The 24,991-nt window shown below is 39.6% G+C and overlaps 3 protein-coding genes across 3 annotated transcripts; 1 reads left to right on the top strand and 2 right to left on the bottom strand.

Moving 5' to 3' along the window:
- Window positions 1–956: 956 nt before the first annotated feature.
- alkbh8 (alkB homolog 8, tRNA methyltransferase) lies at window positions 957–11,672 on the bottom strand. The gene is made up of 12 exons (XM_079673717.1): window positions 11,481–11,672; window positions 10,767–10,900; window positions 10,565–10,665; window positions 9,936–10,067; window positions 9,111–9,206; window positions 8,584–8,688; window positions 7,797–7,867; window positions 5,254–5,360; window positions 4,806–4,966; window positions 4,347–4,621; window positions 2,230–2,379; window positions 957–1,807 (listed from the first exon to the last, which is right to left on the bottom strand). Exons 1-12 carry the CDS (start codon window positions 11,616–11,618, stop codon window positions 1,061–1,063), a joined length of 2,217 nt encoding a protein of 738 aa, XP_079529843.1. The 5' UTR covers window positions 11,619–11,672; the 3' UTR covers window positions 957–1,060.
- Window positions 11,673–17,862: 6,190 nt separating this feature from the next.
- Window positions 17,863–19,221, top strand: sln (sarcolipin). The gene is made up of 2 exons (XM_079678415.1): window positions 17,863–18,051; window positions 18,431–19,221. The coding sequence occupies exon 2, from the start codon at window positions 18,528–18,530 to the stop codon at window positions 18,621–18,623; it is 96 nt and encodes a 31-aa protein (XP_079534541.1). The 5' UTR covers window positions 17,863–18,051; window positions 18,431–18,527; the 3' UTR covers window positions 18,624–19,221.
- Window positions 19,222–19,354: 133 nt separating this feature from the next.
- Window positions 19,355–24,505, bottom strand: kbtbd3 (kelch repeat and BTB (POZ) domain containing 3). Its single transcript, XM_079678414.1, has 10 exons — window positions 24,083–24,505; window positions 23,454–23,742; window positions 23,082–23,247; window positions 22,513–22,695; window positions 22,209–22,382; window positions 21,823–22,113; window positions 21,298–21,540; window positions 20,894–21,184; window positions 20,610–20,759; window positions 19,355–19,967 (listed from the first exon to the last, which is right to left on the bottom strand). The coding sequence occupies exons 2-10, from the start codon at window positions 23,729–23,731 to the stop codon at window positions 19,833–19,835; spliced, it is 1,911 nt and encodes a 636-aa protein (XP_079534540.1). The 5' UTR covers window positions 23,732–23,742; window positions 24,083–24,505; the 3' UTR covers window positions 19,355–19,832.
- Between the last annotated feature and the right edge of the window lie 486 nt (window positions 24,506–24,991).

The raw sequence follows: 24,991 nt of genomic DNA, 5'->3' as shown, positions 1-24,991 counted from the left end.
GATTATCAGTTGATCCATCCTTTGGTCGACTAGTAAAGGCATTTCTTTTTTTATTACATATAAAACTAAGGAATAAATGCTGCCTTTAAATTGTGTGCAAGGGAATTGTTTAATAAGGATGATGTATTTAAGACTATAAGTTCAAGGCTGGCAAATAAAAAAATGTCATCAAGAGGGTTTTTCATTTTTAAATCTTTAACTCATACAACCTGAAGTACTGCACATTAACTTTACTCTTACTAAATGCACAAATGCATGGTTTGGAGAATGATCTACTACGATCAGGCGCTTCCTCTTACAGACACATTTTATAAAAGAGAGAAAAAGTCCTGCTTCTTGAATTAATAAATAGCTTAACAGCCTGAAATGCCATGTTACACATGCACTCCTAACTTGAAAAGGTCAGGCACACGCCATTTACAGCTTAGTGAGTTCATATTATACACCAAGGTCAAAGACTGAGGAAGCAAAGTAGTGAGGTAACTAATATTGTTGAAATGTCACTACAGTGTAAGCACTCTGGAGTGGAATGTCAAAGTTTACACAGCACCTAGAGTATGTTTACAACCTGTGCTTTTTAACATCCCACAACCTTCACATGTTTCAGCAAGCTGCATTTATTTAAAGAAAAAGTGCAGTGCAAGACTTTTTAAATTCTGATATACTGCAGATATTTATTTTCATAGTAATATGTGTAGTGTTCTTTTTCTAGTTCCTTTTTTTTGTAATTGTATATTTCTTCTAAACATTTTTTAATAATGGTCTCACAGTAGTTTTTATATTTTTCATATCTCCTAACTTTCTATAACTGTATTTTATACCATTTCACAGCAATGCCAATTCGTTGTATGCGTATACCTACTCGGAAATAAGCCTGAGACCATGTTACTACTACCATGTACTTTCCAACCTTAGTAGGAATAATGCTAGAAGTAAAAGCACAACAAAGGCAGGCATTTGTAAAGTCATTACATTGATTTATTTAATGTAGTCTTTGTTTACATTGCATTAACTCTTTTGCTTCGACATATATGTGTAGCTCAATTTTAAGTGTGTCACTTCATCTGTTTAAGGCCTTCTCTAGTATAACACACCAGTTACCCTGGTCGTGGTAGCTGCTCTGCACTGTGACTCCTGCCTGCTGAGCACACAGCTGCTCCAGCTCCCCCTGCTGGAACACATGGTAATAGCGATGAAAAACTGGAGCTGGGATGATCTCCGACTCCGACTTTAGAGCAGAACTGCAGGTCTGTGATGTGTCGCAACCTGGAATGGGTTTAGAGCTGTGAGTGGCAGCAATGATGTCAAGACTTGAATCAGAAAACATGTTGGAGTCAAAGCCCGGACTGATGGCAGGGTTACAGTCCAATGTGGCTTTAGACCTCAAGGTCTTTTTAGATCTCTCTTTCTGTTGATCCTTCTTCCCACCCTCTCCTGAATCTCCCTCCACTCGTTTTTTCCCGTCTTTCAGATGCCAGGGAACCAAAAGGTCCTTGGTTTCGAAGGCTGTGCGGTTGGTGTGCACACTGAGTTTGCCATCAGTCACATGCTGATTGTTGTCTACTGTCCTGTAGTTGTCTTCTGAATGACTGCTGCTATGGACACTCGATTTCCCTTGAGGTTCCTGGCTCTCTTCTGGTGAGTTTTCAGCTGGGTTTTGGTTCTCAGGAAGCTCTTTGTTCTGGTCTTTGAGGTACTTGGACCTCTGCTTGTTGTACTCTTGTTCAAAAGCCCAAACGTAGATTAGCACTCGACCTCCAGGCTTCAAAAGTCTCACCAGCTCCTGCACTGCTGCTAGTCGACGCTCCTACAACACACACACAAACAACTTAGTCGGGAAGCAGAAGCCAAGGCATTTAATGGATATGCCAATCATTAAATACAATATTATAAATGATCAATGTATGTATGAAATAACAGTTTATTCATATTCATAACTTCTTATTTTAAGAATAATACAACATTGTCGATTTCAGTGTTGCCAAATACAAATAAGTGCCACCAACACCCAACAGTTCCTGATCCCTTTGAGGATACACATTTGAGAGGGAATTGTCCCAAATGTGGATATACTGTATGTTTACCCAAAGTGTGTAGCCTGTGGTTGAAACAGTAGAAAAGTTCTTAAGACACTATAGAAAAAGGTTTCATAGGGCCCAAAATATAGTTTTAGTCAAGTGACCGAAGAACATTGTTGTTTTTTGTGAGGGTTAATCTCAGCGTGTGTACCTGTGTGGAGAAATGATGTATGACAGCTATAGAGATGCAGGCATCACAGGAGGCTGCTCGCAGAGGGACACTGAGCGCATCGGATACAAACGCCTGGAAACCTCTCTCTGCACAGATCTGTACCAGAGCACTGCTGCGGTCACAACCAACCTGGAAAGACAACAAAAATGGGCAAACGAGAAATCATTCACAAACAGAAAACCAGGAACAAAGAGGTCTAAACATGTAAAAGGTCAAAACAAGACGAGAATCAGTATTTTTTTCATGTTAATGTAAGGGCATTCTTTATTTAGAATTTTACCTAATTTATATAATATAGCGCAGAGTCAAACAAGCTCTTATTCTTGCTTTAGCCAATGAGACGCGAGAAAGTCCAGAGACAGAATGGGAAAATATTAAACAAGGAGTTTGAGCAAAAGACATAGACGTCAATTTAAAACATAGAAGAAGACATTAGATAAGTGAAAGAAAATAAACAATTCAGTAACACATTTGGTCCCAGGGAGCAATTCAATCACGCATCTTATTGCTTCCTCCCCAAAGAGACAGAGGTGATAAGAGATGGTGAGAAATACCACTCGACTCTCAATCTGTTACTGACATGCACACACACAAAGGTCTAGCCTCTTCATTTAAAGTGAAAATGGGAAGGTTAACAGTGTTATTCTGCAATGGGAGAGGTTGTGAGAAGGGAAGAGGGAGAGGGGGGAATATAGAGATGAAACAAAAAGAAGGCGCAGAAGGAATGAAATAAATGTAGGAGAGAAAAACAGAAACTCCGAAAGTTGGTTTGTCACCTGCATGGTTAGAGTGTTCTCAGTAATGATTTATCACGGTCTGAGTCAGGATAAGCTGCTTACACGCACCTCCAAATCCCAAACATGAATATCCCAGTGTGCATACGTAAACAGTAAATGTAGGATATTGCCATGGAAACTGAGCTTAAAACAATGACAACCAGCAGAAATCCCAGTGAGAGCCACACAGGCATCAGCACTGAGCATATCAGTATTTTTTAGCTCATTTAACACAAGACCCAATGTTTACGCTTAACAACCAAGCTACTTTCTGATTACTGCCAATTCATAAAGCTTTGTACTTGTATGTTAACATTTTGACATGTTTTAGATTTAGAAAAAAATCATCAAGCACATGACTTTACATAAGGAGGTAAATAAGTAAAAACAGCAGCTACTTACCAACAGAAAGTGCAAAGATACAAACCTTTGAACAAATATATTTTTAAATTATTTTCTCTTGGAATAGAGGCATAACAGTTAATTATTTTTGGAGCTAAGTTTACAGTATATGCCTTCTTTCTGAGAGTGAGAGGATCACATTTAATTTGAGTTACAGTCAGGAAAACACTTGTTGGAACAAGTTTAGCCCTGGTTAGTAGGCCTGTACCATATGTCTGCTTTTATTTTGTATTTAAAGCTTCTATTGAGATGTTCAAATGACGCTTTGAGTGTCAGTCGTCATATTTGATGATGTCATAACCCTATAAATAGTCCTCAAACTAAATCCTCAATTTGAATAAAGTGATTAATCTGATTAATTTAGTTATATCTCTTTAATGAATGTTACTCATGTCGGCAGGAGGCTAATCCAATGTGCTGTTGAACTGTAACACAGGAGATTGATTTTTTGAACTCAGTGAAAGTGTTAGGGTTAGGGAGAACGGCAACACATATTGATTGAAGAAGGATATATGAAAGAAAAAAAACATAATGTGAATTTTTGTAATGTTTACAACAACCTTTTTATAAGAACTTTTGATATTTGAACCTAATAATCTGGATATATTGTAAATGTGTGGAACACACAAGTTGGAATCAATGCTACAAAGCCAACACTGAAATTCAATTCTGAAAATAACAAAAAAAACTCATTATTTTGCTATTTCCGCTGCAAATTATTTGCGGACCGTTTGTGAAACAGAGCCTGACGTTATGAAATGATCTGTTCATGACTTATGAAGTTGTGAGGCATTCTACAGTGGGGATAATCGAGGAAGAAGTAGCAAAAGAAACTGAATAGAGAAGGACATTTCCCCACGGGGATCACTGAAGGATCACATAATCACAGACATCACTGTAATACATGAGGACACTCACTGCACTCAGCTCGGGGTTGACTCCCAGGTATTTCCCGTTCCCACAGCCCACATCAGCCAGCACGCTGCCAGGTGGGAGCGAGGACAGGAAGTGGCAGACACGAGGCCAGGGGGAGTGGCGGGTGCTGCTGAAGTGTGAGGCGATGGCATCGTACACCCGGTGCACATACTGCTCCTCCAGAAGGGCCGCGTCGGCATGGCAACAGGGTAGTGAGGGAGGGGGCGGCGGAGAGGGTGCTGGGGGGGCTCCCTGACTGTCACAGGCAGAGGGGAAGGCTGGAGAGAAGGGGGTGAGGAGAGGGAAAGGGGTTAAAGGGGGGAGATAAAGGTGTGTATCATCAGCATGTGTCATATGTACTTTACAGATGGTACTTTTTTATTTTATTTACAAAATGTGCCTTTGGTTGTCAAATCCCTGTAGTAAATGATGTGTTTTATTGTTCACATTTAAGACTCTCACCACAGCGGCAGGGTTCCTTTCTGATCTTGCGGAAAGTGAGAGAAGTGCGGGTGCCCCTCTTGCTCAAAGTGAGATTGCTGCTAGTCCGGAGGTCAGGGGTAATATCACCAAAGGATTGTGGGTCGCACGCTGGCACCATGTCAAACTTACGAGGAGTTATCCTGAGAGAAGATAACAGACAGTTAGTGTAGTGTTCGACAGGCTTACATCTGCACTTTATTGTGAATACCAGAACATGTGACCAAATCCTGAGCCTGTCATTGGTTTATCTTCATGTTGGAAGGGATTAAATGACAAACTGCAATAAAGCCCAGATTTACATCAATAAATTACTTTTCCCCTTTAATGGAAAAGAGGTAGAAAAGACCTGTCACTAATGTGTGAATCAACCTAAGGCTCATGTTAGGATAAACTGACTGACGGGTCCATCTGACCCAGGCCGGCTCACCCATGGGTCCAGAGGAATCTGCTCTCTCCCTTCATCACCAGGAGGCTCCGTTCTGGTAAAACCACGGCAACGAGGCGACCATCGGGGTGACGGAACTCCATCACCGTCTGCATTTAAAATACAAACATGCTTATGAAGGAATACTGAGGAAGTCACTCACTCACACAGCAAAAGGAGGATACGACTATAAATGTTTCTTTGCAAAATTGCAATTGGTTTAGTTTTTATCATTTTATTGTGTATTTTAATAAGGCCATATGTAGTGTGGCTGTTTGATGTATGGACATTTTTACTAGACCTTTGAATAATCAGTAGTTAGGTGTGTCTAATTTATGTATTTATAACAATTGTTCATGCAATATTAAATGTGCTGAGTGAGTTATAGTCTGTAGAGTAGTACATTTTCTTTCCTAAAACGTAATTATTATTTCCAAACCACAAAACTGCAGAATCAATAAATATTCAATTATGAAAATAATGCATGAGGTCACAGAGAGGATAAAAACAAACACACACACACCCTGCTATCTCTCTCACTAACCCCTAGCCATCTCCACCCCAGCGCTGGTGTTTGATCCTGATGTTTTCTTACGGCGCATAACAGCATGAGCCCTGCTGGGAAATTACATCTACACAATTTCAAACTGCATCCCTCCAACTTCTGACAGCAGGAAAATTGGATTTTGTGAAGTAGAAGTGTGTGTTTGTGAGTAAGTAAAGGACTGATAAGTGTTTGTGTATGATTGTGAGAGAGCAATATGCATGCATCACCAGCAAATGATCACATTTTTGCCTAAAACCACACACACACACACACACACACACACACACACACACACACACACACACACACACACACACACACACACACACACACACACACACACACACACACACACACACACACACACACACACACACACACACACACACACACACACACACACACACACACACACACACACACACACACACACACACACACAGTGCTGTTCCCATCAGAAGAGTTTTGGCCAATCAATGAAACCAGTGGAATGTGACTAAATCAATGTTGATGCTGCGAGCTACGCTTCACTACAAGACCATTCATCATTCAGACACACTCCTCCTGCAAACACCAAAAGGGTTATTAAACCTGTAAAGCTATTCAATAAAAGACTAATTCATTTAACTGCAGAAAAGTCTATACGTTTTTTATTCAGTTTATTAACTTGATATATTTTAGAAGCAATGACTTCCTCAGGTGATAGACTGAAAGTGAGCTTTACTTTACAATGCGTTGAAGAATTGGATCGCAATAGGATCAACTTTCTACAGTTACACATACATACTAATAAAACCCCAGGGAAAAGGAAACTCCAGTACATCGGGTTATTCACGCGTACCAGCAGTTGTTTGGATTTTTCTGCATGTTTTTCTTTTTGTTTAATAATGTATGCAGAGTCCTCCCTTTGTGTTGAAAAAGTGAATCCCTTGTATCTTTTTTCCAAATAAATGCTATTCATATTCTTTATAATCACGTCAACATATTTATAAAACCTTGCTTTTAGGGTTTGAAATAGTTAATGTCATGCAATTATTAAACCCTATGTAATTGATATCTTTGAGTGTTGTGTTGTGAATCTGTAAATGTTGAAGTATTGATGGAAGAGCTCAGCCTTGGAGATGAATCAGGTGAACTCTACATAGGTATTTGTCCAATGTCCTACTAGTGCTTAATAAATCATTTTTTGTTTTGTTTGCAAAAGCCTTTCTTTTTTGATATTGTTTCCACGTTGTGAAGCCCTTAATCTCTACTGAAGATCTGGGACACAGAACGCACTGCACTACACACACATGCTGTCTGTCAGTCTGTGTGTGACAGATGCTGTGACAGATGACAGCTGATTGCTAATAGAGCCCCTGCTCTTTCAGACAAGCAGGGACAGATGTGTGTTCGTCTGCAGCAGCCTCCCTGCAGAGACTAAATCAACATCCCAGCACCAGGTGAGTAGTCAAGGAAAAAGCAAATCCCACGGTTTAGAAAGGTTAATCTGTATCTGTCCACAACCAAGGGGACGCCTCTAAAAGAGTCATTTACTACGTACTGAATCCACTGAAGGCCACTAGTGTGAGCATGAGAATTTGACAAAATAGAAGTGTGTCAAAGATGGTGCAAAGCAGGGGACTACATGTCAGTACAATCGCAAACAGACAAAATCACACTAACCTGAGACAGATGAATCAGTCAAGTGAAGTGAAGGAAAAAAGAAAGGCATACAATCATAAAAACATACGTCTGATGGCACTTAGTATATTTCCATGTGCACCTGCCTTTTAGCTCTGCATCCCTGATCTTTGAATGGGTAACTTTCTTTTAAATGATGGATGGTTGCACCTTGAGCAGCGTCGGTCGATATTGGCTACACACACTGATTGATGAATTGTATGGTTGGGTCAATTACCAACACACAGGGCTGTTGGGAGTTGTTCCCTGAACAGCATGTCAATTATATTTTTGTTAAAATGTTTAATATTACAAAATGACGGACTGACTTTCTTACCTTTCCCCCCAGGCTCAGTGACATAATGGTGTCCTCAAAGGCAGAGTGAGTGTCCACATGAGGGGGAATGCCTGGAAATATTATAAAATATACATTAAAATTGTTGGACAAGTCGAGATGCATCAAGGTTCTTTCAAATAAATAAGTGTTTAGATCCAACTTGTTTAGTTGGATGTCTGATGGACACCATTGAACCTTTGGTGATGTGGGACACTCAAATCATACTGGAATGTAACAATACATTTGAATTGATGTGCTTGAAACAAATCTTTAATTAAAATCCTTATTTCAGCCCTCAAAGTTTTGCCAGCACTGCAAATCTGTTGACAAGCAACTAAAAGGGACCAATGACTTTTATTATCCCTTATAATATAATGTTGGTAAGGTTTTGCTGCCACCTGTTGGTATGAGTTATTCAAATCTAAATGTGTGTCTGTATTTTGTGAGAACATCCAAAGAGTGTTTTTAACTAGAGCGTCTGAAAATGCAATAAGTTGTCTTTAAGTTTCGCAATCTTTTAATTGAGACACATTGTTTAAGCTGCAGTTATGGTTAGCAAAGAACTCTGCAAGGGTCCCTATAAATCAGTTAGTCCACTAAATATTGATTTAATGTACTGCTCCAAGGTAAAAATACATAAATCTTATATATTGCATATCATTTGTGTTTTGACCAGCATTCTCATGCACATGGTCAGTCATGTTGACATAGCCGTGTTAAATCCTGTGAAACGTATCTTAGTCGGTACCAAATACAGTCATTAGAGACACAGACAGGAGTAACTCACCCTGTCCAGACTCATACTGGTTGACAGTGAGCTGATCTGGCATGATGTCAATATGTTGGTTCTTTACACACCGCTCTAGAACAGGGAGACACTCCTGAGGAATACCTGGATATACAGGGACACAAACACATTTATGAGCTACTATAGATCATTTTTGACCTTTTCGACACCATTAAGATTAGAAGCAGTCAGAGTACTATATAACGTCATATGTCCAATACATGAGTTAAACATTTAAATAAATATATGGAGGTATCATACTGTACTAGACATTTTCAAAAATACAATACTTAAATTCCCAAGCTGAGCTCCAAAATATATTAATAGGTGGTAATTTTCTGCTTGAGAATAAGTTTGGAACTTGTGTTTTCTGATATTTCGCAACTTTAACTGATAGTTTCTCGAAATACACAGCGATGCTTTGCGGTGAATAAAATGTGTTCATGAAGGAAAGTAGTGTTGGCCAAACCTATCAAGTATGAACCAAAAAAACAAGAAAAATATTTAGATAAAAAAAGCAAGTTTACCTGCAGGTAATGGTTTGTCCTTATCCACGTTGTTGTTGTCGTAGCAGAATTCAAATCCATAATGTTTGACTCTCCTATGCTTCAGAGCCTTTTGAGCTGAAAGACATGAGAATGAATTTAGCAAATCATGTTAGCAAAATAAGGAACAAGGTGTATTTCCTCTATTTTTTAGCTTAATAATAGACATTAAAAGTATTAATTATTAAAGATCCATAAAGAGAGTCTCTCGTTTATGATTAAGTTCCTGGGTGATAACGAGAAGTTCAACATAGTAACTTAAGCCAGAAGTTAACTAAAGTGGACCTATCATGCTATATTTGAATAATATACTGTAGGACCATACCGATATAAGGCATATTTATACTTTTTATTTTTCAAAATACCAAACAGATCATGCATTTTAGCCATTCCTCATTTCGCTCAATTTAACACTGTCTTTGCATGGGCTGATTCTGTGAGAACAGCACCATCTACAGGCCTGGCATATGTACTACAGCGTCTCCAGCGCTTTTGAACGGCAATGTCCGTGGCTGTCTCCTCCTGATTGGTGGAGTTGGCCCAATAGCCGTAGCGCCACTTCTGTGACGTCATAGAAGTGTTCAAATCTGGATCAGTCTGTATCAGATCTGTTGCAGCCCCTTTTTTAGAGATTTGGGTATGGAGGAAAATAGAGAGGGTTGTGTTTTCTGACACTTGGTGAGTGAGTTCCCTGGAACACCGGGGACACATATTCATGTATAAAAGACGTACACAAGTGCATTTTTGCATGATAGGTCACCTTAAACTAAAAAAACATTTGACAAAACCCATTATGCAGACCCTCACCAGTGACATCAGTATTAGTAGATGACCAGTCAATGGCAGCGAGCAGCAGAGCCTCTTCCTCTGAACACACAAAGTCCTCCACCAAGACCAATCCCTCAGGCAGAGGAACAGACGCCTCCTCTTCACAGGTTACTGCATACATAAATAAACAAAGCATAGTTGGATTTGTTAAATTAATGATTTGCCACAAGCTGCAATTTCAAATACATCTAAAAACCCATTTCCTAGGATTAATTTTTCTATAATGACAAGGTGCTGATCTGGGTTCTGACTGATTGCCATATGGGTGTGGGAAGTATGCATTATTTAATTTATTTCTCTTATTCACTCTGTATTTGTTTTTTCTTTTAGGGTTAGGGTTTGCCTTTTATCTGTACTGAATTTGATGTAAAGCACAACACAACCTGTGTTAAAACAAGGTGCTGCATGATTTAAGGATTTCTTTATATTTAATTTACAGTGCACACTACTACTGGTTACCAACATATTTTTAATTTCTGACATCTCAGAGGATAGAGCAGATGCACACATCTAATGGCTGTCTTTAGTTATCCAACTTACTGTTCAAATATACACAAACAATGATTACAAAAATTATTGCAGATCTTACAACTGTTGGTGCCAAGTACCTGAGTCTACATAACTGAGGTAGAGTGTGACGCTGTTCTCGCCACATTGAAGCTTTTCCCCGTTAAGGTTTATGTGGGCTTTCCGAGCACTCTCCTCAGATCTGGAAAATGACAATAACACAAGTGTAAGTTTTGAACTCAAATGTACCATGTTTTAAAGGTTTAGAATAACTTCCTGGTATTGTCAATGCAGCAACTGTACCTGTATGTGACAAAAGCGTAGGGTTTGTTAGGATGCATGATCAGTTTGTCCATCTCTCCCATCTCTTTCAGCGCTACAGACAACTCCTCTCGACTGACGCCATTCCCCAGACCCCCATTGGCCACCACCAAACTCTGCAGAGGAGACAGAGGCAGACTGGTTGATTTTATGCAGAACAGTTTAACAAGAAAAACTACAAGAAAAGCAAGAAAGACTTTAATTGTAAAGAGTGATTGTCTTATAATACATACACCCCTGAACTCACTTTGTCCTGTAATACAACCTAGTAAGATAAGAACATCATCTGATACACCCAATTACCCCTAAGTCTGCTTAGAAAGTATAATCTTTGCTGTAAAGAAAAACTTTAAACATAGGCCATATAAGTTAGAGCCATAGTAATTAAAAATAGAGAATAAATGATTTTTACGACTTCTAACTTTACAGTAAATGAATGTTTCATTCTGTTGAGATTACTTCATTTGCTACATTGTCATGACACTCACTTCCCGTTGTCATTATATAGACTTGTCCTAGGATACAACAGATAATTGACAACAACCATGACTTAGCCGAACTGAGTCAGACTTAAATTATGTGTTATTGCTGTAGCTGTAATATCTTAAAAGAGGTAACTAAGACGTTGATTGGAAAAAGCTACATGTTAGCTAGCTTTCTTCGCTCACTCTACTTTTTATTTTTATTTTAAAATACCTTTGTAGGCTGCGGTGCTGTACTAATGCCTTCATGTTTCAGCAAAGTGTGACTCGCTTTTAACTGTTTACGAATAACTTTCTTGTCTTCTTTACTCCTCCTGACGGGCTTCACGTTGTTTTCCACAGTAGCATCCATGGTGCGGCATGTTTTAATGTCCGGGTGCAACAAGCTCCGAACACCGAACGTTCCCGGCGATTCTCGAGAGCAGCACCTGCAAACTTTACTGACTACACACTACACACCACACAGCATTGCTGGCCTCCCTTAACACCCTTTTCAGAGCAGATCTTTTTAACGTGTCAGAGCTTTATATATACAGTCTATGGTCGGAGCAGAAAAAGCACAAGAGGAACGTATACAATTCTATGGTGGAAGAATTTCTCACTTTCTTAAACAACCATATTGTGTAAAAATACAAGTAAGAGTTCTGCATGCTTCTCCCTTTTACTTCTAATTTAAAATTGCTGGCAACCAGATATACTTATTCTTATATTGATTACAGTAAACTTTAATAATAATTTCGTAATAACAAAATTACAGTGTAAAAATTCAAAACGAATAAACAGTAGCCTACTGTGTTATAAAACACAGTTACATAATCATTATTTATACCAAAAATACAGTAAAACCACAGTTATACTCTAAGGTACTCCTAATGTACAGATATTGTACTGTAAACCCCACTTGCCTATAAACAAGGGTGCGGCACGGAAGATGCTGTGGCCACTCTGGTTCACATCATCACTAAACATTTAGATAAACGCAACACCTATGCAAGAGCCCTCTTCCTAGACTTCTCATCAGCATTCAACACAATACAAGCAGACATCTTGGTGTCAAAAATTGCCAAAATGGAAGTAAATCCATACCTTATTTACTGGTATGCTGCTTTCCTCACTAGTAGAGAGCAACTTGTGAAGGTTAACAAAACCCTGTCATCTGCCATCACAACCAATGTAGGGGCCCCCCAGGGCTGTGTGAGTTCAGCTGTGCTCTTTACTCTCTACACTGATGATTGTCGTACCAACACACCAAATCAAGTCATCATTAAGTACTCTGATGACACTGCAATAATATCTCTGCTCAGTAACACAGACGACCCTGAGCTGCACCAACAGGCTGTAAATCAGGTGGTTGAGTGGACTGATAACAATGCTCTTGAGATCAACACGAAGAAAACTGAGGAAATCATTTTTGGCTCACCATCTGACTCCCATAAAGTCCCCATTGTCATCCATACAGATGAAATCAAGCAGGGAGTTTCATACAAATACTTGGGTGTAATGATTGACCATCTGCTTTCATGGAAGGATCACATTGAATATCTGTGCAAAAGGACAAAACAAAGAATTGATTTTCTCCGCCGTCTTAGGTCTTTTGGGGCGAGCAGAGAAATTCTTCTGTTGTGCTTTACATCTGTGATCATGTCTATTCTGCAGTACTGCAATACTACCTGGTACAAATGTTTGTCAGCAGCTTTAAAATCAAAACTGCTCCACCTGTTAAAAATCTGCTCAAGGATTGTTGGTCAACCCTGTCAGAGACTCTATAGAGGTTTCTCAATACTCAAATTTCCCCTCCTCGACTCCTATCCTCGACTCCTCTCCTCGAGACTCTGTGCCGCCCACAGGAGATGCGAGCGTAGGACTGAGGAGGGAAACCGAGGAGAGAGGAGTGGAAGCAGCAAGCGGTTAGAGAAATGAGAACTCCTCTGCTCTGAGCGGTCATTTTAAAGAGACGTCCATTAATGATGACAGAAGGCACAGCAGCACTCTGATGGACAGATGTGTTCATGAGGACTAATATATATTTACTTTTAATTCATTGACAGTGCGGTATAATGAGACAATAACAGGCTACAGATGCGGACATATACACACACACATATAAAATATAAACATATACAATTTCAGAATCAAACAAGTATGAGAGCACTCTCATAATAACGTAACAAAATCAGAGACTGGATATACTGGATATATATTTTCAAGTGGTTATCCAAGCAGGGACACAATGTTCTATTGTGGTGTATATCTGTCAAGCTAATGATCGTATTACTCTTGCCCTTTTTATGTAAGTAGTCCTTCTCTTTTCTCTTCTGAGCAAACCATCTGTCTCTTGGTATTCAAGCCTTACTGACATCCAGTGTTTGTCCATTATAGTACTTAAACCCTGATGGCAAATCCATGCTGCATGCCTTTCTAATCTCCCAACAAAAGACAGACACATTTGCTCCAGGGATAATTCTATAGGCCTTGATAACTTGATACTAAGGGATAAAAGTGTAAGTATGTAGGATGACTATCCTTGGGAGACTGTTTGCCATTCCACTTCCATCCAATTAGTTCATCCATCATCAGACTGCACTCAGATGCTGGCAACTGAGGATACTCTAATATTACCTAAGATTGAAAGAGTATTATCACAGGCTGGGCAAGGTATATACATTAACAAACTCAAAATCCTACACATCAGGGCAGATGCTAATCAAATTCAGGCATGTTGCTAAATTTAAATGACTCGTGCCTATTCTATAGTTTTATTCTGCCGGTTTGCTGCACTCTCTGCTTCTTCCCTCCCTCCCTGAATTCCTCTACAGCATATGTTCCAGCATGCACGTTGACGTTTTTTTGTATGTGTTTATGAGAGTGAAACATTTGTGCGTCTGTGTGTGCGATTATACACGGGTGTGTTGTGTAATGAGGCCCTCACCTGTCCTCAGCCATCTCAGTAATTACAGTGCCAGGCTGAGCTGCTGGCCAGTGCACCCTTCCTCATCTTAACAGCATGCTCAGTTGGTTCGACAAAACAACAGCTGGTCAGACAGGAGACAGGAGGCTGCCCTTTCCAACATCATAACAACACTCTGCTCCATCTTGTTTTCAAAACAGTGTAATTATTAAATATACAAAGAATCTACTCTTTATGAGCATCAGGTACATTTGTAGGGCAATTAATCAGGGCTAGCATGAGGATTTGGAAATAATTTACAAATATGTAATGTTTGCAACAATAAACTGTTGAAATAACATAAATAAGATCAATTCTTTCTTTGAATTTATTTGTTTATGCCATGCACAGAATCGTTTTTTAAAGAGGGGAAAGATGGTTTGATTCAAAGGGCAGGAATCCATTTTAAATTCTTAAAAGAAATTCTGATGGACAAGTGTGCTGCAATCAATCAATTTGACTTCCTAATCTTATTGTAAGAAGTTGAAAAAACGATTAAACCTTTGGCTCTGCTTAGTAGCTGCTCTGGAACTTTCTAATGTGACACAATCTTCCTGCGAACATTGAGCAGTTTTTTGTACTTTACTTTTTCTTTTTTAAGAGGACTTCACATGCAAGCTGCAAAAGCTGAGGTTCAAAGTACATTTGTGATCTCGGAAACAGCAGTTGAGAAGTAGCTAACAAAGTTCCATTCAAAATAAAAAATAAACATGTAACATGATAACATGAACCTCAAGCTTGAAGTAACATTTTGTTTCGTTACTTTTTTTTTGTTAGACAAACCTTGAACTTTATCTTATAAGTCTAATTTTAACAAAATGTTGCCGAGTTGGCTAGATATTTATGAACTTGTGAACAAAGAGTGTCAAGGTTCTGCCAAATGAAAGTATCACTCTCAGGAGATTAGGAAGATATTTCCCTTGCTAGTGCTCAAGGGCAGCTTCACCTCACACATCAGCCACGCTCGGAAAGAGCAGTATAACGGTGATAACCAGAGTGGCACCATTTGTTTACCCTGAGGCATGCCTTTACCCTTTGATTTCAGGCTGGCAAAGAAGTTGCTGGCATCTTAGCCTAATTAGCTCAGGACTGCATGCGAGAGATGGAAGGATAAAGAAACCGGACCCTGCTTTTTAAAATAGTGATTCTGATATCTTGGTACTCTGTGCAAATAGACATCTGTCTTGTGGAGAAAGATACTCCAAAACAATGAAGGGTGATGGAAAAAGTTATTTTGCATCACATACAGTGAGAAATTGATAATAATATTGACTTTGACTTTGATTTTGAATACCAAAACCGCAACAGTGCTGAACTTTGAGATTGGTGTATGTGTGTCTCCCCTTCAATCAAAGCTGCTGGAACATATTTAAACACTTGAAAAGGCAAAGCTGTGGGCTAAATCATTTTTTCAGTGCCAGCTATTTGTACATAATGTTCAGGCTGAACCACATGGCATTAGGGAAATGCTTTTCTTCATAGCACATTTTCTGCATCAAATCTTGTTTGACTTACCTTTTTCAATTTTAAATTGGCTGTCAGATGTAAAATATTATCCATGTCTATATATACTTTTTAAAGTAAAGCAGAATTACAATAATAGTCTAATCTGTATATATTTAAGCATTATTGATTGTATTCCAGTAAATCATGAATGCTGAACTACCGTGATCATGTTAATTATGAACTGCTTAGCATCTTTATTTTATAACTCATTGTCTCATGGCATACATAGCTGCAGAGGAATTCTTGATCAAGTTGATTTGTCCACTCTTTTGTTAATTCTGCTATAACTGAACAAATTCAGCCAATAAGGCTTGATTACATGCACACACAGTATGCATGTACACACACACACACACACACACACACACACACACACACACACACACACACACACACACACACACACACACACACACACACACACACACACACACACACACACACACACAAACACACACACACACACACACACACACACACACACACACACACACACAAACACAAACATACCATACACACTCAATGTCCCAGAATATGTGGAATGGTGTCTCACTCTGAGGCCTTGTTGACACCGCTCTGTCTCCAATGATTTGGAGGGTAACCCTGCCAGCGCTTATACACAAGCACACAGCTGTCAGAGTGGGCCATGGTCCACCCCACACAGAGATGCCTGGACAACTCACCCTGCTTTAATCAAGCACCCAAGCGCTAGATCTCCCTGACAATGGGAATCCCTGGGTCAAATAGCTTTTGGGCCGACGCTGGCAGGGCAGCATGGTGCTAAAATGGCAGTCTTTTTGATCTGTTAATCCTCTGGGAAGGACCTTGGAATCCTGTAATGGAAAGGTTCAAGGCTAGCCGAGCTCATACACCCGTCCTGCTGTAACTCCTCTGTGTGTATAGTAGAAGGTGTCTGTGTCAAGGGGGTTTAACATTAGTTCAGAGATAACACCGTTTTAAGCAGTTGTCAAGTGTGAGATTTGCTGTGGTCAACCGTCAAAAATCCCTTTCTTAGCGCCATCATAACATAGAACAATGCAAAAATACAATGGGTGGACACGACCCCAAGAAAAAGAAAAAACTTAATAATTTTTGGCAAATGCACTTGTTTGCTTGGCGGAGAGTTGGATGGAATAAATTCAACAACAATTACTGCATCGTAAACATGGAACTTTAACCAGCAGCTGTTTATCATCTCCTAGCTTAGCTTAGCTCAAAGGCTGGAAGCAGGAGTGAACAGCTAGGCTGGATCTTTAGATAGGTACAACATAAAAGCTCTGAAAAAAGAGGTGCTGGTAGGTGGATTTTGCTCTCTGTTCCTGTGTTTCCACACATTTTACTAAGCTTAGCTAACCAGCTGCTAGCTTTAACTCCATAGGCTATTACTCATAGAGACATGAGAGTTGTTTTCATCTTCTTACAATGCATGCCACTTATATAATTGAAACAAAGTTTACAAGATTGATTGATTGATTGATTGATTGATTGATTGATTGATTGATTGATTGATTGATTGATTGATTGTTTGGTTGATTGATAAACGTTTGATATACAATTTGGTCAGGGATCATTATTACACTATAGAGCTATATAAAACATAACCTACTTATCCCAGTGGAGCTAATACAGTATATTGGTGCACTTCCTTGAGGGGAGCAGAATCTGGTTAAGCCCAGGCTATGTGCATTCATCAGTTAATAGAAATCCATTTAGAAAAGGTGCCAGGCTCTAAAGGCAGCCCTATCATCTCCTTATTGTATTTTAATAACTTTCAGATTTCAAATTTAGATAACTGGGAGGAATTGACCTTTCCTTTTTTTTGCAAAGTTGCTCTGTGACAGATTGATGAATAATGGCATCAGCTGGATTCAAACGCTTTGTTGTACTTGTTTCCCCATTGTGCATATGGCTCATACAGAGATACTCAGATACTGTTACAGTTTCCTTTATCCATCTGAAGTTGTGAGTATTGTATTTGCAAACACTGTAATCCACCTTTATCTGCAATAATGTTTTATAAATAGCCCTGACTCCTTCCTCTGTTGTGTGGTACACCAGTGGATGAGATTGTGAAAAAGGTGTGTGACATCAGTCTGTGTGCATGTGAAACATGGGCGGTCCGCTGAGGATGGCTACTTTAGGAGAGACCCCTTCCACTGTCCAGAGAACGGCACAACAGCAAGAAGAACAGCTGCTGATAGATGCTGCAGATAAGAGGTGCCACACAAGAGAAGCTTCCAGTGAGAAGACAAGCTTTCTGAAGTCAAGTACTGCTGGAAAAGAGAAGAATATCTGATTTCTCCTTCTTCTTCTTACAGTGCCAAGCGGAAAGGTAACAGCTCACTGATTCTATTTTGTGTTGTCATTTGTAATAATGATGTTGTTGTTAGTAACAAAAAAATATGGCCAATAATTCAATGAAAACCATTCAAAATGATGCAACTAACAATAAGAAATGAAGAAGTGTAAAAGGATTTTGGAATGGTATTTCTTTGCTTATGTGATAATGATGTGTTTTTTATTTTTATGCTTTGTGGAAGTATGCGTTATGTCCCTTGTGTATATGAGAGAACATTGTGGCCCTTCTCCCTGAGGCCGCCTGAGAAGTGGCTTTGACTTCGAATCTATAATAACAAACGGGTGACAAAACATGTACACACAAACACACACACATATATCATGTATTGTTTTCTGCTGTTTGCACCTCTCAGGTCCAGGACCAGCCAAACCTTTGTAAAAGCATCCAACACATCTGCATCCTTCCTTCTTGTCTCCTTCTTTCCTCCTATCCTCGGGTGTCATACCACCATGGATCGCTCAGTCCAGGAGCTGTTTATCAACTTCACGATCGTCTTAATCACAGTGCTGCTGATGTGGCTGCTGGTGAAAACTTACCAAAACTAAATCATGGAGCAAGAAGAGAGGAGATGACCGAGGTGCCAGAGGAGTCGGAGCGATATATGAGGAAAACCAGCATGGTTACTGTAGGCCTTTGCTGCTAAGTGATTCATGTTCAGACAGTGTTTACATCTTATCATTCTTTTAATCTGGTCAGGTCCAGAGCTGCAGCTTTCATTAGAGTCCTATAACCATGTGCTTGTTACAGATGGGGCAGATTATCAATGACAATTTCAAAGTCAACTGATCAGTGTATTTATTCTCAAACGTTTTTGAATGTGACTTTGAATTTCTGAACAAGGCCAGAGGAGGAGTTACAGAAAACATGCGGGTGATTAAAAATAAAAGAACAGGGGCTTGCTGCTCTATTTTTAAAGGGATGTAATCCCTCTAACAGTGGTGTACATGCATGTCACTGTGCCATTGATGTGCCCTTTGAAACATAAAACCATGCTCTTGTGTCTATTGTTCTGTTTTTACTTGCGATGATGAATGTATCACATGCAGACACTGTATCTACTAAAAAAAAACACATCAACTCAATTAATAAAGCATTATGTTTATATTCACTCCTTGCCAATAAAACATTACTGTATTTGTTGTATTATTTTTGTAGGTTTCTTAACACAACCGTATATATATATATGTTCTTCCAAGGAACAGTGTTCATCTATAGGTTCAGTTGTCAGGTGATCTGTGTATTGATCACATGTAGAATGTTATTTCATGAGAGGAGAAAAGGGGCATGCATGGATACATGACAGGCTAAACAGGATAAAGGCAAGTAGATTAAAGTGAAAATCCAACAAGATTATTTACACAATTGTGTCAAGAGGATTTCTGTTGAGTTTTAAATAAGGTAATATACTATGAGCAGGTTTCCATCAGCTAAATCACCAGAACAAAATATGTCAGTTATTAAAATAGGCTTTCCAATATACTGTAGTCTTTGGCTCAATAAGGTTCCTCCATGGGAGGGACCACATTTTGATTTAAATACAACAAAGATCCTATGACAGCAGACAACTCACTCGTGCAAAGTGAACATATGAAATCAAATGTTTAAATTAAAAAGTAGTACATAATCTGGCTCAGGCGCAGTCTTGTCATAATGATGTGAGAAAGATGTGGTGTTGGTGGAAGGTTGTCTTTCCCTCTGTCAGCTGTCCAGCATCCATCAGAGACACATGTAACACACATGCAAATCAACTATATTCAAGAGTGTGTATCTGCTGTGTCCCCCCATGGGTCTTTATATCTGTTGAAGCTGATGAGCTGACAGTGGAACTCAGTGAGCGCTCTGGGCATGGGAGCCACTTCCTCCCATTGACTTCTCCCACTGTGGTACACCTGCGCAGGCCACAAGGAAACACAGAAAGAGAAATATCAGCAGACGTCAGGTTATACCTTTAACTCAATTTTCCTCTTTTATTCCTATTAAAAACCTTAATTTCTCTACCATCTCCAGGTATTATCCAAACCATCCCCTCTCTTATTTCCATCCATTCTCGTTGTTGTTACTCATTTACACTTTAATCACATATTGTTGGTCTTTGGTGTGTCCTTGCTAGTAAATCAATAACTTTATCATTCTAATGTATCATAAATAAGCTTTCCTCTTGAATTATTTACTGTAATTGTGATAAATAAAATATAAGTGAGAGTAATAATAAATAACGTACTCTTCATATGCAGTGTGAATATAGAGATATCATGGCAAAATTACTCGATACATATTGCTTGAAACTAACACTTTAAAACAATAAACTGACAAAAAATAGCAAGCCTTATTTGTTCAATGTTGACTATATTTATGAATATGTCAATAGTTATCTACTGATCTACTGATCACTTCTTCTAGGCTTCCTCAAAGCAGAGCCAATTTACCATTAAGATCCATGTTGACAGATTTGGTGGCCTGTGCCTTTGGTTAAGGAATATGACTTAAAATGTCTCAGTAGGTCATCTACTATGGATAAAAGCTTCTCTTACCTGAACTTCATCAGTGATCTCATCAGGTGAATAGTCTCCACCCAGGATGTAGATTTTGTCCTTCATACCCACTGCTCCTGCGTTGAAACCAGCACACTCAAAGGACCCTTGACCCTTCCACACGCAGGTCTCTGGACAAAAACTGTAGACCTGGATGGGAAAAGTCACACTTTTGAACTCTGTGTTTCATTATTTAAACAGTCCTAGGAAAGCTTAAACTATAAACACATTGAGATACAATAATGACAACTCATTCATTCATTCGTGCCCAGCTGAGGGCTCACCTTGTAAGTGGACAGGTCACAGATGTGCAGTGTGTTATCTATTGACACTGCCTTGACCAGGGTAGCATGGAAGAATTGTCCAAACTCTGCCACCAGGCGGCTCCACTGGTCCTGCTGTGCGTCATAGCTGAAGAAGCAGTCCAGTGAAGGGTTAAATGAATCTGTTATCTCCACTTCTGACCCCAGTGTATAGATAACACTGCCACAAGCACTGGCCTCAGGGTAGTAGATGGCGGTGGGCAGTGGGCTGACTGAGCTCCAGGTCTGGGTCAGAGGATTAAAGTACTCCACCTGGAATATATGTTAAAGAACAGTATTTGTACTGGCACAATACAAATGTAATAATGAATGGACATCTTAACCAAGAATCTGGTCATAATCGTCTATAAAGAGTACACTGTTACCTCCAGCAGACTGGGAGCCCCCCCTCTGGATCCCCTTGTCCGTCCTCCAATGACGTAGATACGGTCCAGGCAGGTTACAGCTGTGTGTGTGGTTCTGGGCTTCAGCATGGCTGGAGCCGGCGTGCAGGTGAGGGTCACAGGACAGAAGCACCAAACCTCATCTGTGGCGTCATGGAACGGCTCGGCCACATGGAGACGTATTGCCCGGCAACAGTTCCCCCGGCATCCACCTGTCACAAATATCTTAGTGATACAGTGGAAAGACAAGAAAATGATGGTTTATTGTTTTGACTTTTAATAATTATTGTTTTATTACTTGTAACATAGTGGATACTTTAACCTCTGGGGGTCTCTTAGAACCTTTCAAATAAAACAATCTGGAAAAGAAAACGTATAACCTGGGCCAACGCCAAAGTTTTTACTTGCAGTAAGGGGTGCGTAAGTTGACAATTTCAAAGAGAAACAATGCAAAAAAGGTTAGGAGACTCTGCGCTTAATAGCAGCAACGTTCAATCTCAAACGTACCTTCTCAGCAAAGCTGGTAAGGTAGGAACCCGGTGGGTCTGGCATCATGGCCGTCCCCTCTCCGTGCCCTGTTCCCAGCTCTGTCCACTGGTCTGTCTCCAGATGGTAGCAGAAGCTGTGGCGGATCTCGCCGTTCTCCTCTGTTTTGTGGATGAAGATGTAGCTCTGTGTGGTGGCTGGCCTGGCGTCAGAGAGCAGGCCGCTGTACTGATCCTGCCTGCTCTGAGCTTCAGAGAGCAGGGCGAGGCAGGACTCACTATTGCAGAGGAGATCATCTGCATCACGCAGAGTCTAAGAGGCATTGTAAGGTGTCACAAAGGAAGGGTGAGACTAGAATACGACCACATATAAAACACAAACATATTGTACATGCAGCATGCTCTTACCTTTAGTACAGGTGCAGGTAGGTGGTGGAATCTGGTTAGAGATAACAAACCCGGCAACAGCTTTTGTCTTTCCGAGACATCATGGCGTATCCATCTAAGAAGAGACATCACCACAGCCTCCTCACTGGGCACATTTAGAGCATCTGACCTCAGGCATGCTTCCAACACATTCACCTATAAGAAGCAGATGAAATGATTAATACTGAGTGTGTTCATATGGATTTATTGAATTATAATCTTCATATGCCGCTGCATCAAAATCAGCTTCTAGGATATAATATCTTCACTATCTTGTCAGTTGTACCTGCATATCCAGGAAGTCCTGGGTTTTGGAAAGCTCAGAGAAGTTCTGAACCACAAACTCATTGGCACTTTGGAGGAGGGATGCAGAGCCGTAGGCCTCAGCAAGGGAGAATAGGGACAGGCAGTTACTGAGATCCATGGCTCTTATCAGGAAGTTGCTGCACGCTTCGGAAAACACTGAGACCTGAGGACACATGCAATACATATTCAAAAACTGTCACTGAGAGATATGTATCTTACTAAGTAACTTGATGATTAATAAATGTTATTCTTCAAATTATTTGACTCTATACACCAACTCAGGTGTTTTCACATTACCACACAGCCATGAGAGGAGGTGTAATTAGTCAAGAAGGTTGAAAACATCTGTAAGGGTGTACAGTAGCTAATGAATATAGCCTTCGGTAATTTTATTTTTTAAACCGGTGACATTTCAATACATCTAGTTTTTGTATAGTACACCCTGAGCTGCGTGGGAAGGCGCTGGTAAAAGGCACACACTTGGTCGACTTGTCCCAAGGTACTTTATTTTTATATAAATAGAAAGAAGAAATGATAATGTATTTCTACCTGCAGAAAAGAAGCAAGCTGAAACAGCATGTCTACATTGCTATCAGTGATGAGCATCTCTCCTGAATAGGCAAAGTCCAGGAATAAACGCACTGCCACTGGACACTGGTTACCCAGAGTCACTGAACCATCACCACGCTCTCGCATATCCACCTCAAACATGGCCCTAAACACAGAGAAGTTATCAACAAACTAGATAGATAGATAGATCAATAGATAGAAAGATAGATAGATAGATGGATAGATATATAGATAGATAGATAGATAGATAGATAGATAGATAGATAGATAGATAGATAGATAGATAGATAGATAGATAGATAGATAGATAGATAGATAGATAGATAGATAGATAGATAGATGGATAAATACCTGAAGAAATCGCTGCATGCTGCAAGGACACATCGATGGCAGGGAAAACTTTGTTCCTGGACCTTAATGGTGAAGTCAAACAGCAGGCCTTGCTCCCTGAATGATCTGAGCACGCTCAGTAGCTGGAGACCGTGTGACTCAGGGACATGGAGCAGGGTCCTGTACTCTGAAGCACCGTTGCATTGTGGAGTGTTGCCAGTTTTACTGCTGAGGGCACTGCTGCTGCTGCTGCTGCAGTTTTCGGCATTGAGTATACAGGACTCTTGTGATTCATCCATCTTCCCAAATTCTGACAATGTATTTATACATAAATGGGAGCGAAACAAATCAAAGATCATGATGCATATTCAAAGAGTATAGTGTGTCTTATGATGTAATACAAGAATATGTGTCTGTGTGTGAGTGAGGTGAGTAGATATCAAACATAACATAACTAAGAACAGTTCAAGAAGAGATGTTGTGATTTGCCCATTTATTATGGTGAATACAATATTCAGTTCAAAACACAGGTATAGAAACTACAGAGTACGTAAAGTTGATGGTAAAACATGCATAAGAAAAAGAAATAGGCTACATTTAAAATAGACAGGTATGTAGACTGAATCAGGACATGCACCAGCACTACTCACAGTGTCAGCACCTCGGACAGTTCTCTCTCTCATGCTATTTAACTTCCGGAAGCGTGAAATCACGCGATGTCTCGGACAGTCTTTGATTTTCTTGCCGTTACAATTGTACGTAACATAATCCTTGTTAAAAGTGCGCCGTTTTGTTAATTATATTTAGATGTTTCAATGTTTTTTCAAATCCCCGCGAATTGTGTGTATGTGCTTGTATGCAGCTCTTCTTTGTTTGTGATGGTAGTGGTGAGCAAGGGCAGCTGGGACCTGTAGTTCTCTGGAATTGGTCGTAACAGTACGGGTTAAACCCGTAGGCTAAGCCTACTCAGTGGGAGTCTCCAATCATAGACTGTATGAAAATAGTTTGGCCCAGTGTAGAAACTTCACCAGTTTTCAATTCCATATCGATATTATCGAGGGGTTCACAAATACCATCTGCCTAAAAGCAAATCCTTTGTCGCTGGAGCTATGTGTCAGTAATTGCCCTGAATTCGTATTTATTCATGTAATAAAGGACTTAAAAAGTATGTGAAAAACAAGTTGTACACATATTATATAAATATATATCAAAAGTTCAAAACCCCAATAGGCCTAAGCCAAAAAGTATACAAATCAAGGGTTCTTTTTGTGATTCAAATAGCAAATAAATAAATACTGAAGGAACATACATGGACTTGTGTTGAATGTATCCTACAATACTTAGACTGAACAGCAAGTAGGATTTATATTGAAAGTGGCAGATCATGTGTTTTAATGATAATGCAATACAACTGTACAATTATTTTAAAAACATTTTTACATATAAATTAAAATAGATAGCAAAATAAATGCACGATTTGGCATTCAAGATACAATTTAATGTGGGTTTCAGGTAGTCATATGTTCATAGACTGTGCAGATTTAGAATAACTCAGTCAT

Source organism: Notothenia rossii, assembly GCF_949606895.1.
Source record: "Notothenia rossii genome assembly, chromosome: 4".
NCBI classification, from domain to species: domain Eukaryota; kingdom Metazoa; phylum Chordata; class Actinopteri; order Perciformes; family Nototheniidae; genus Notothenia; species Notothenia rossii.
Note: the sequence above shows the minus strand (reverse complement) of the source record. Positions and strands in the feature narration are given on the sequence as shown.

What these genes read in the sequence shown, in the direction of transcription:
- alkbh8 (XM_079673717.1), bottom strand. Translation starts at nt 11,618, where the DNA reads ATGGATGCTACTGTGGAAAACAACGTGAAGCCCGTCAGGAGGAGTAAA. An exon ending in CCTCAGTTATGTAGACTCAG is followed by an intron (nt 10,068 to 10,564) that starts GTACTTGGCACC and finishes TTATGTATGCAG; the next exon opens with TAACCTGTGAAGAGGAGGCG. An exon ending in AAAGGAACCCTGCCGCTGTG is followed by an intron (nt 4,622 to 4,805) that starts GTGAGAGTCTTA and finishes CCTTCTCTCCAG; the next exon opens with CCTTCCCCTCTGCCTGTGAC.
- sln (XM_079678415.1), top strand. Translation starts at nt 18,528, where the DNA reads ATGGATCGCTCAGTCCAGGAGCTGTTTATCAACTTCACGATCGTCTTA.
- kbtbd3 (XM_079678414.1), bottom strand. Translation starts at nt 23,731, where the DNA reads ATGGATGAATCACAAGAGTCCTGTATACTCAATGCCGAAAACTGCAGC. An exon ending in AGCTTGCTTCTTTTCTGCAG is followed by an intron (nt 22,696 to 23,081) that starts GTAGAAATACAT and finishes ATGTGTCCTCAG; the next exon opens with GTCTCAGTGTTTTCCGAAGC. An exon ending in TTACCAGCTTTGCTGAGAAG is followed by an intron (nt 21,541 to 21,822) that starts GTACGTTTGAGA and finishes TGTATCACTAAG; the next exon opens with ATATTTGTGACAGGTGGATG.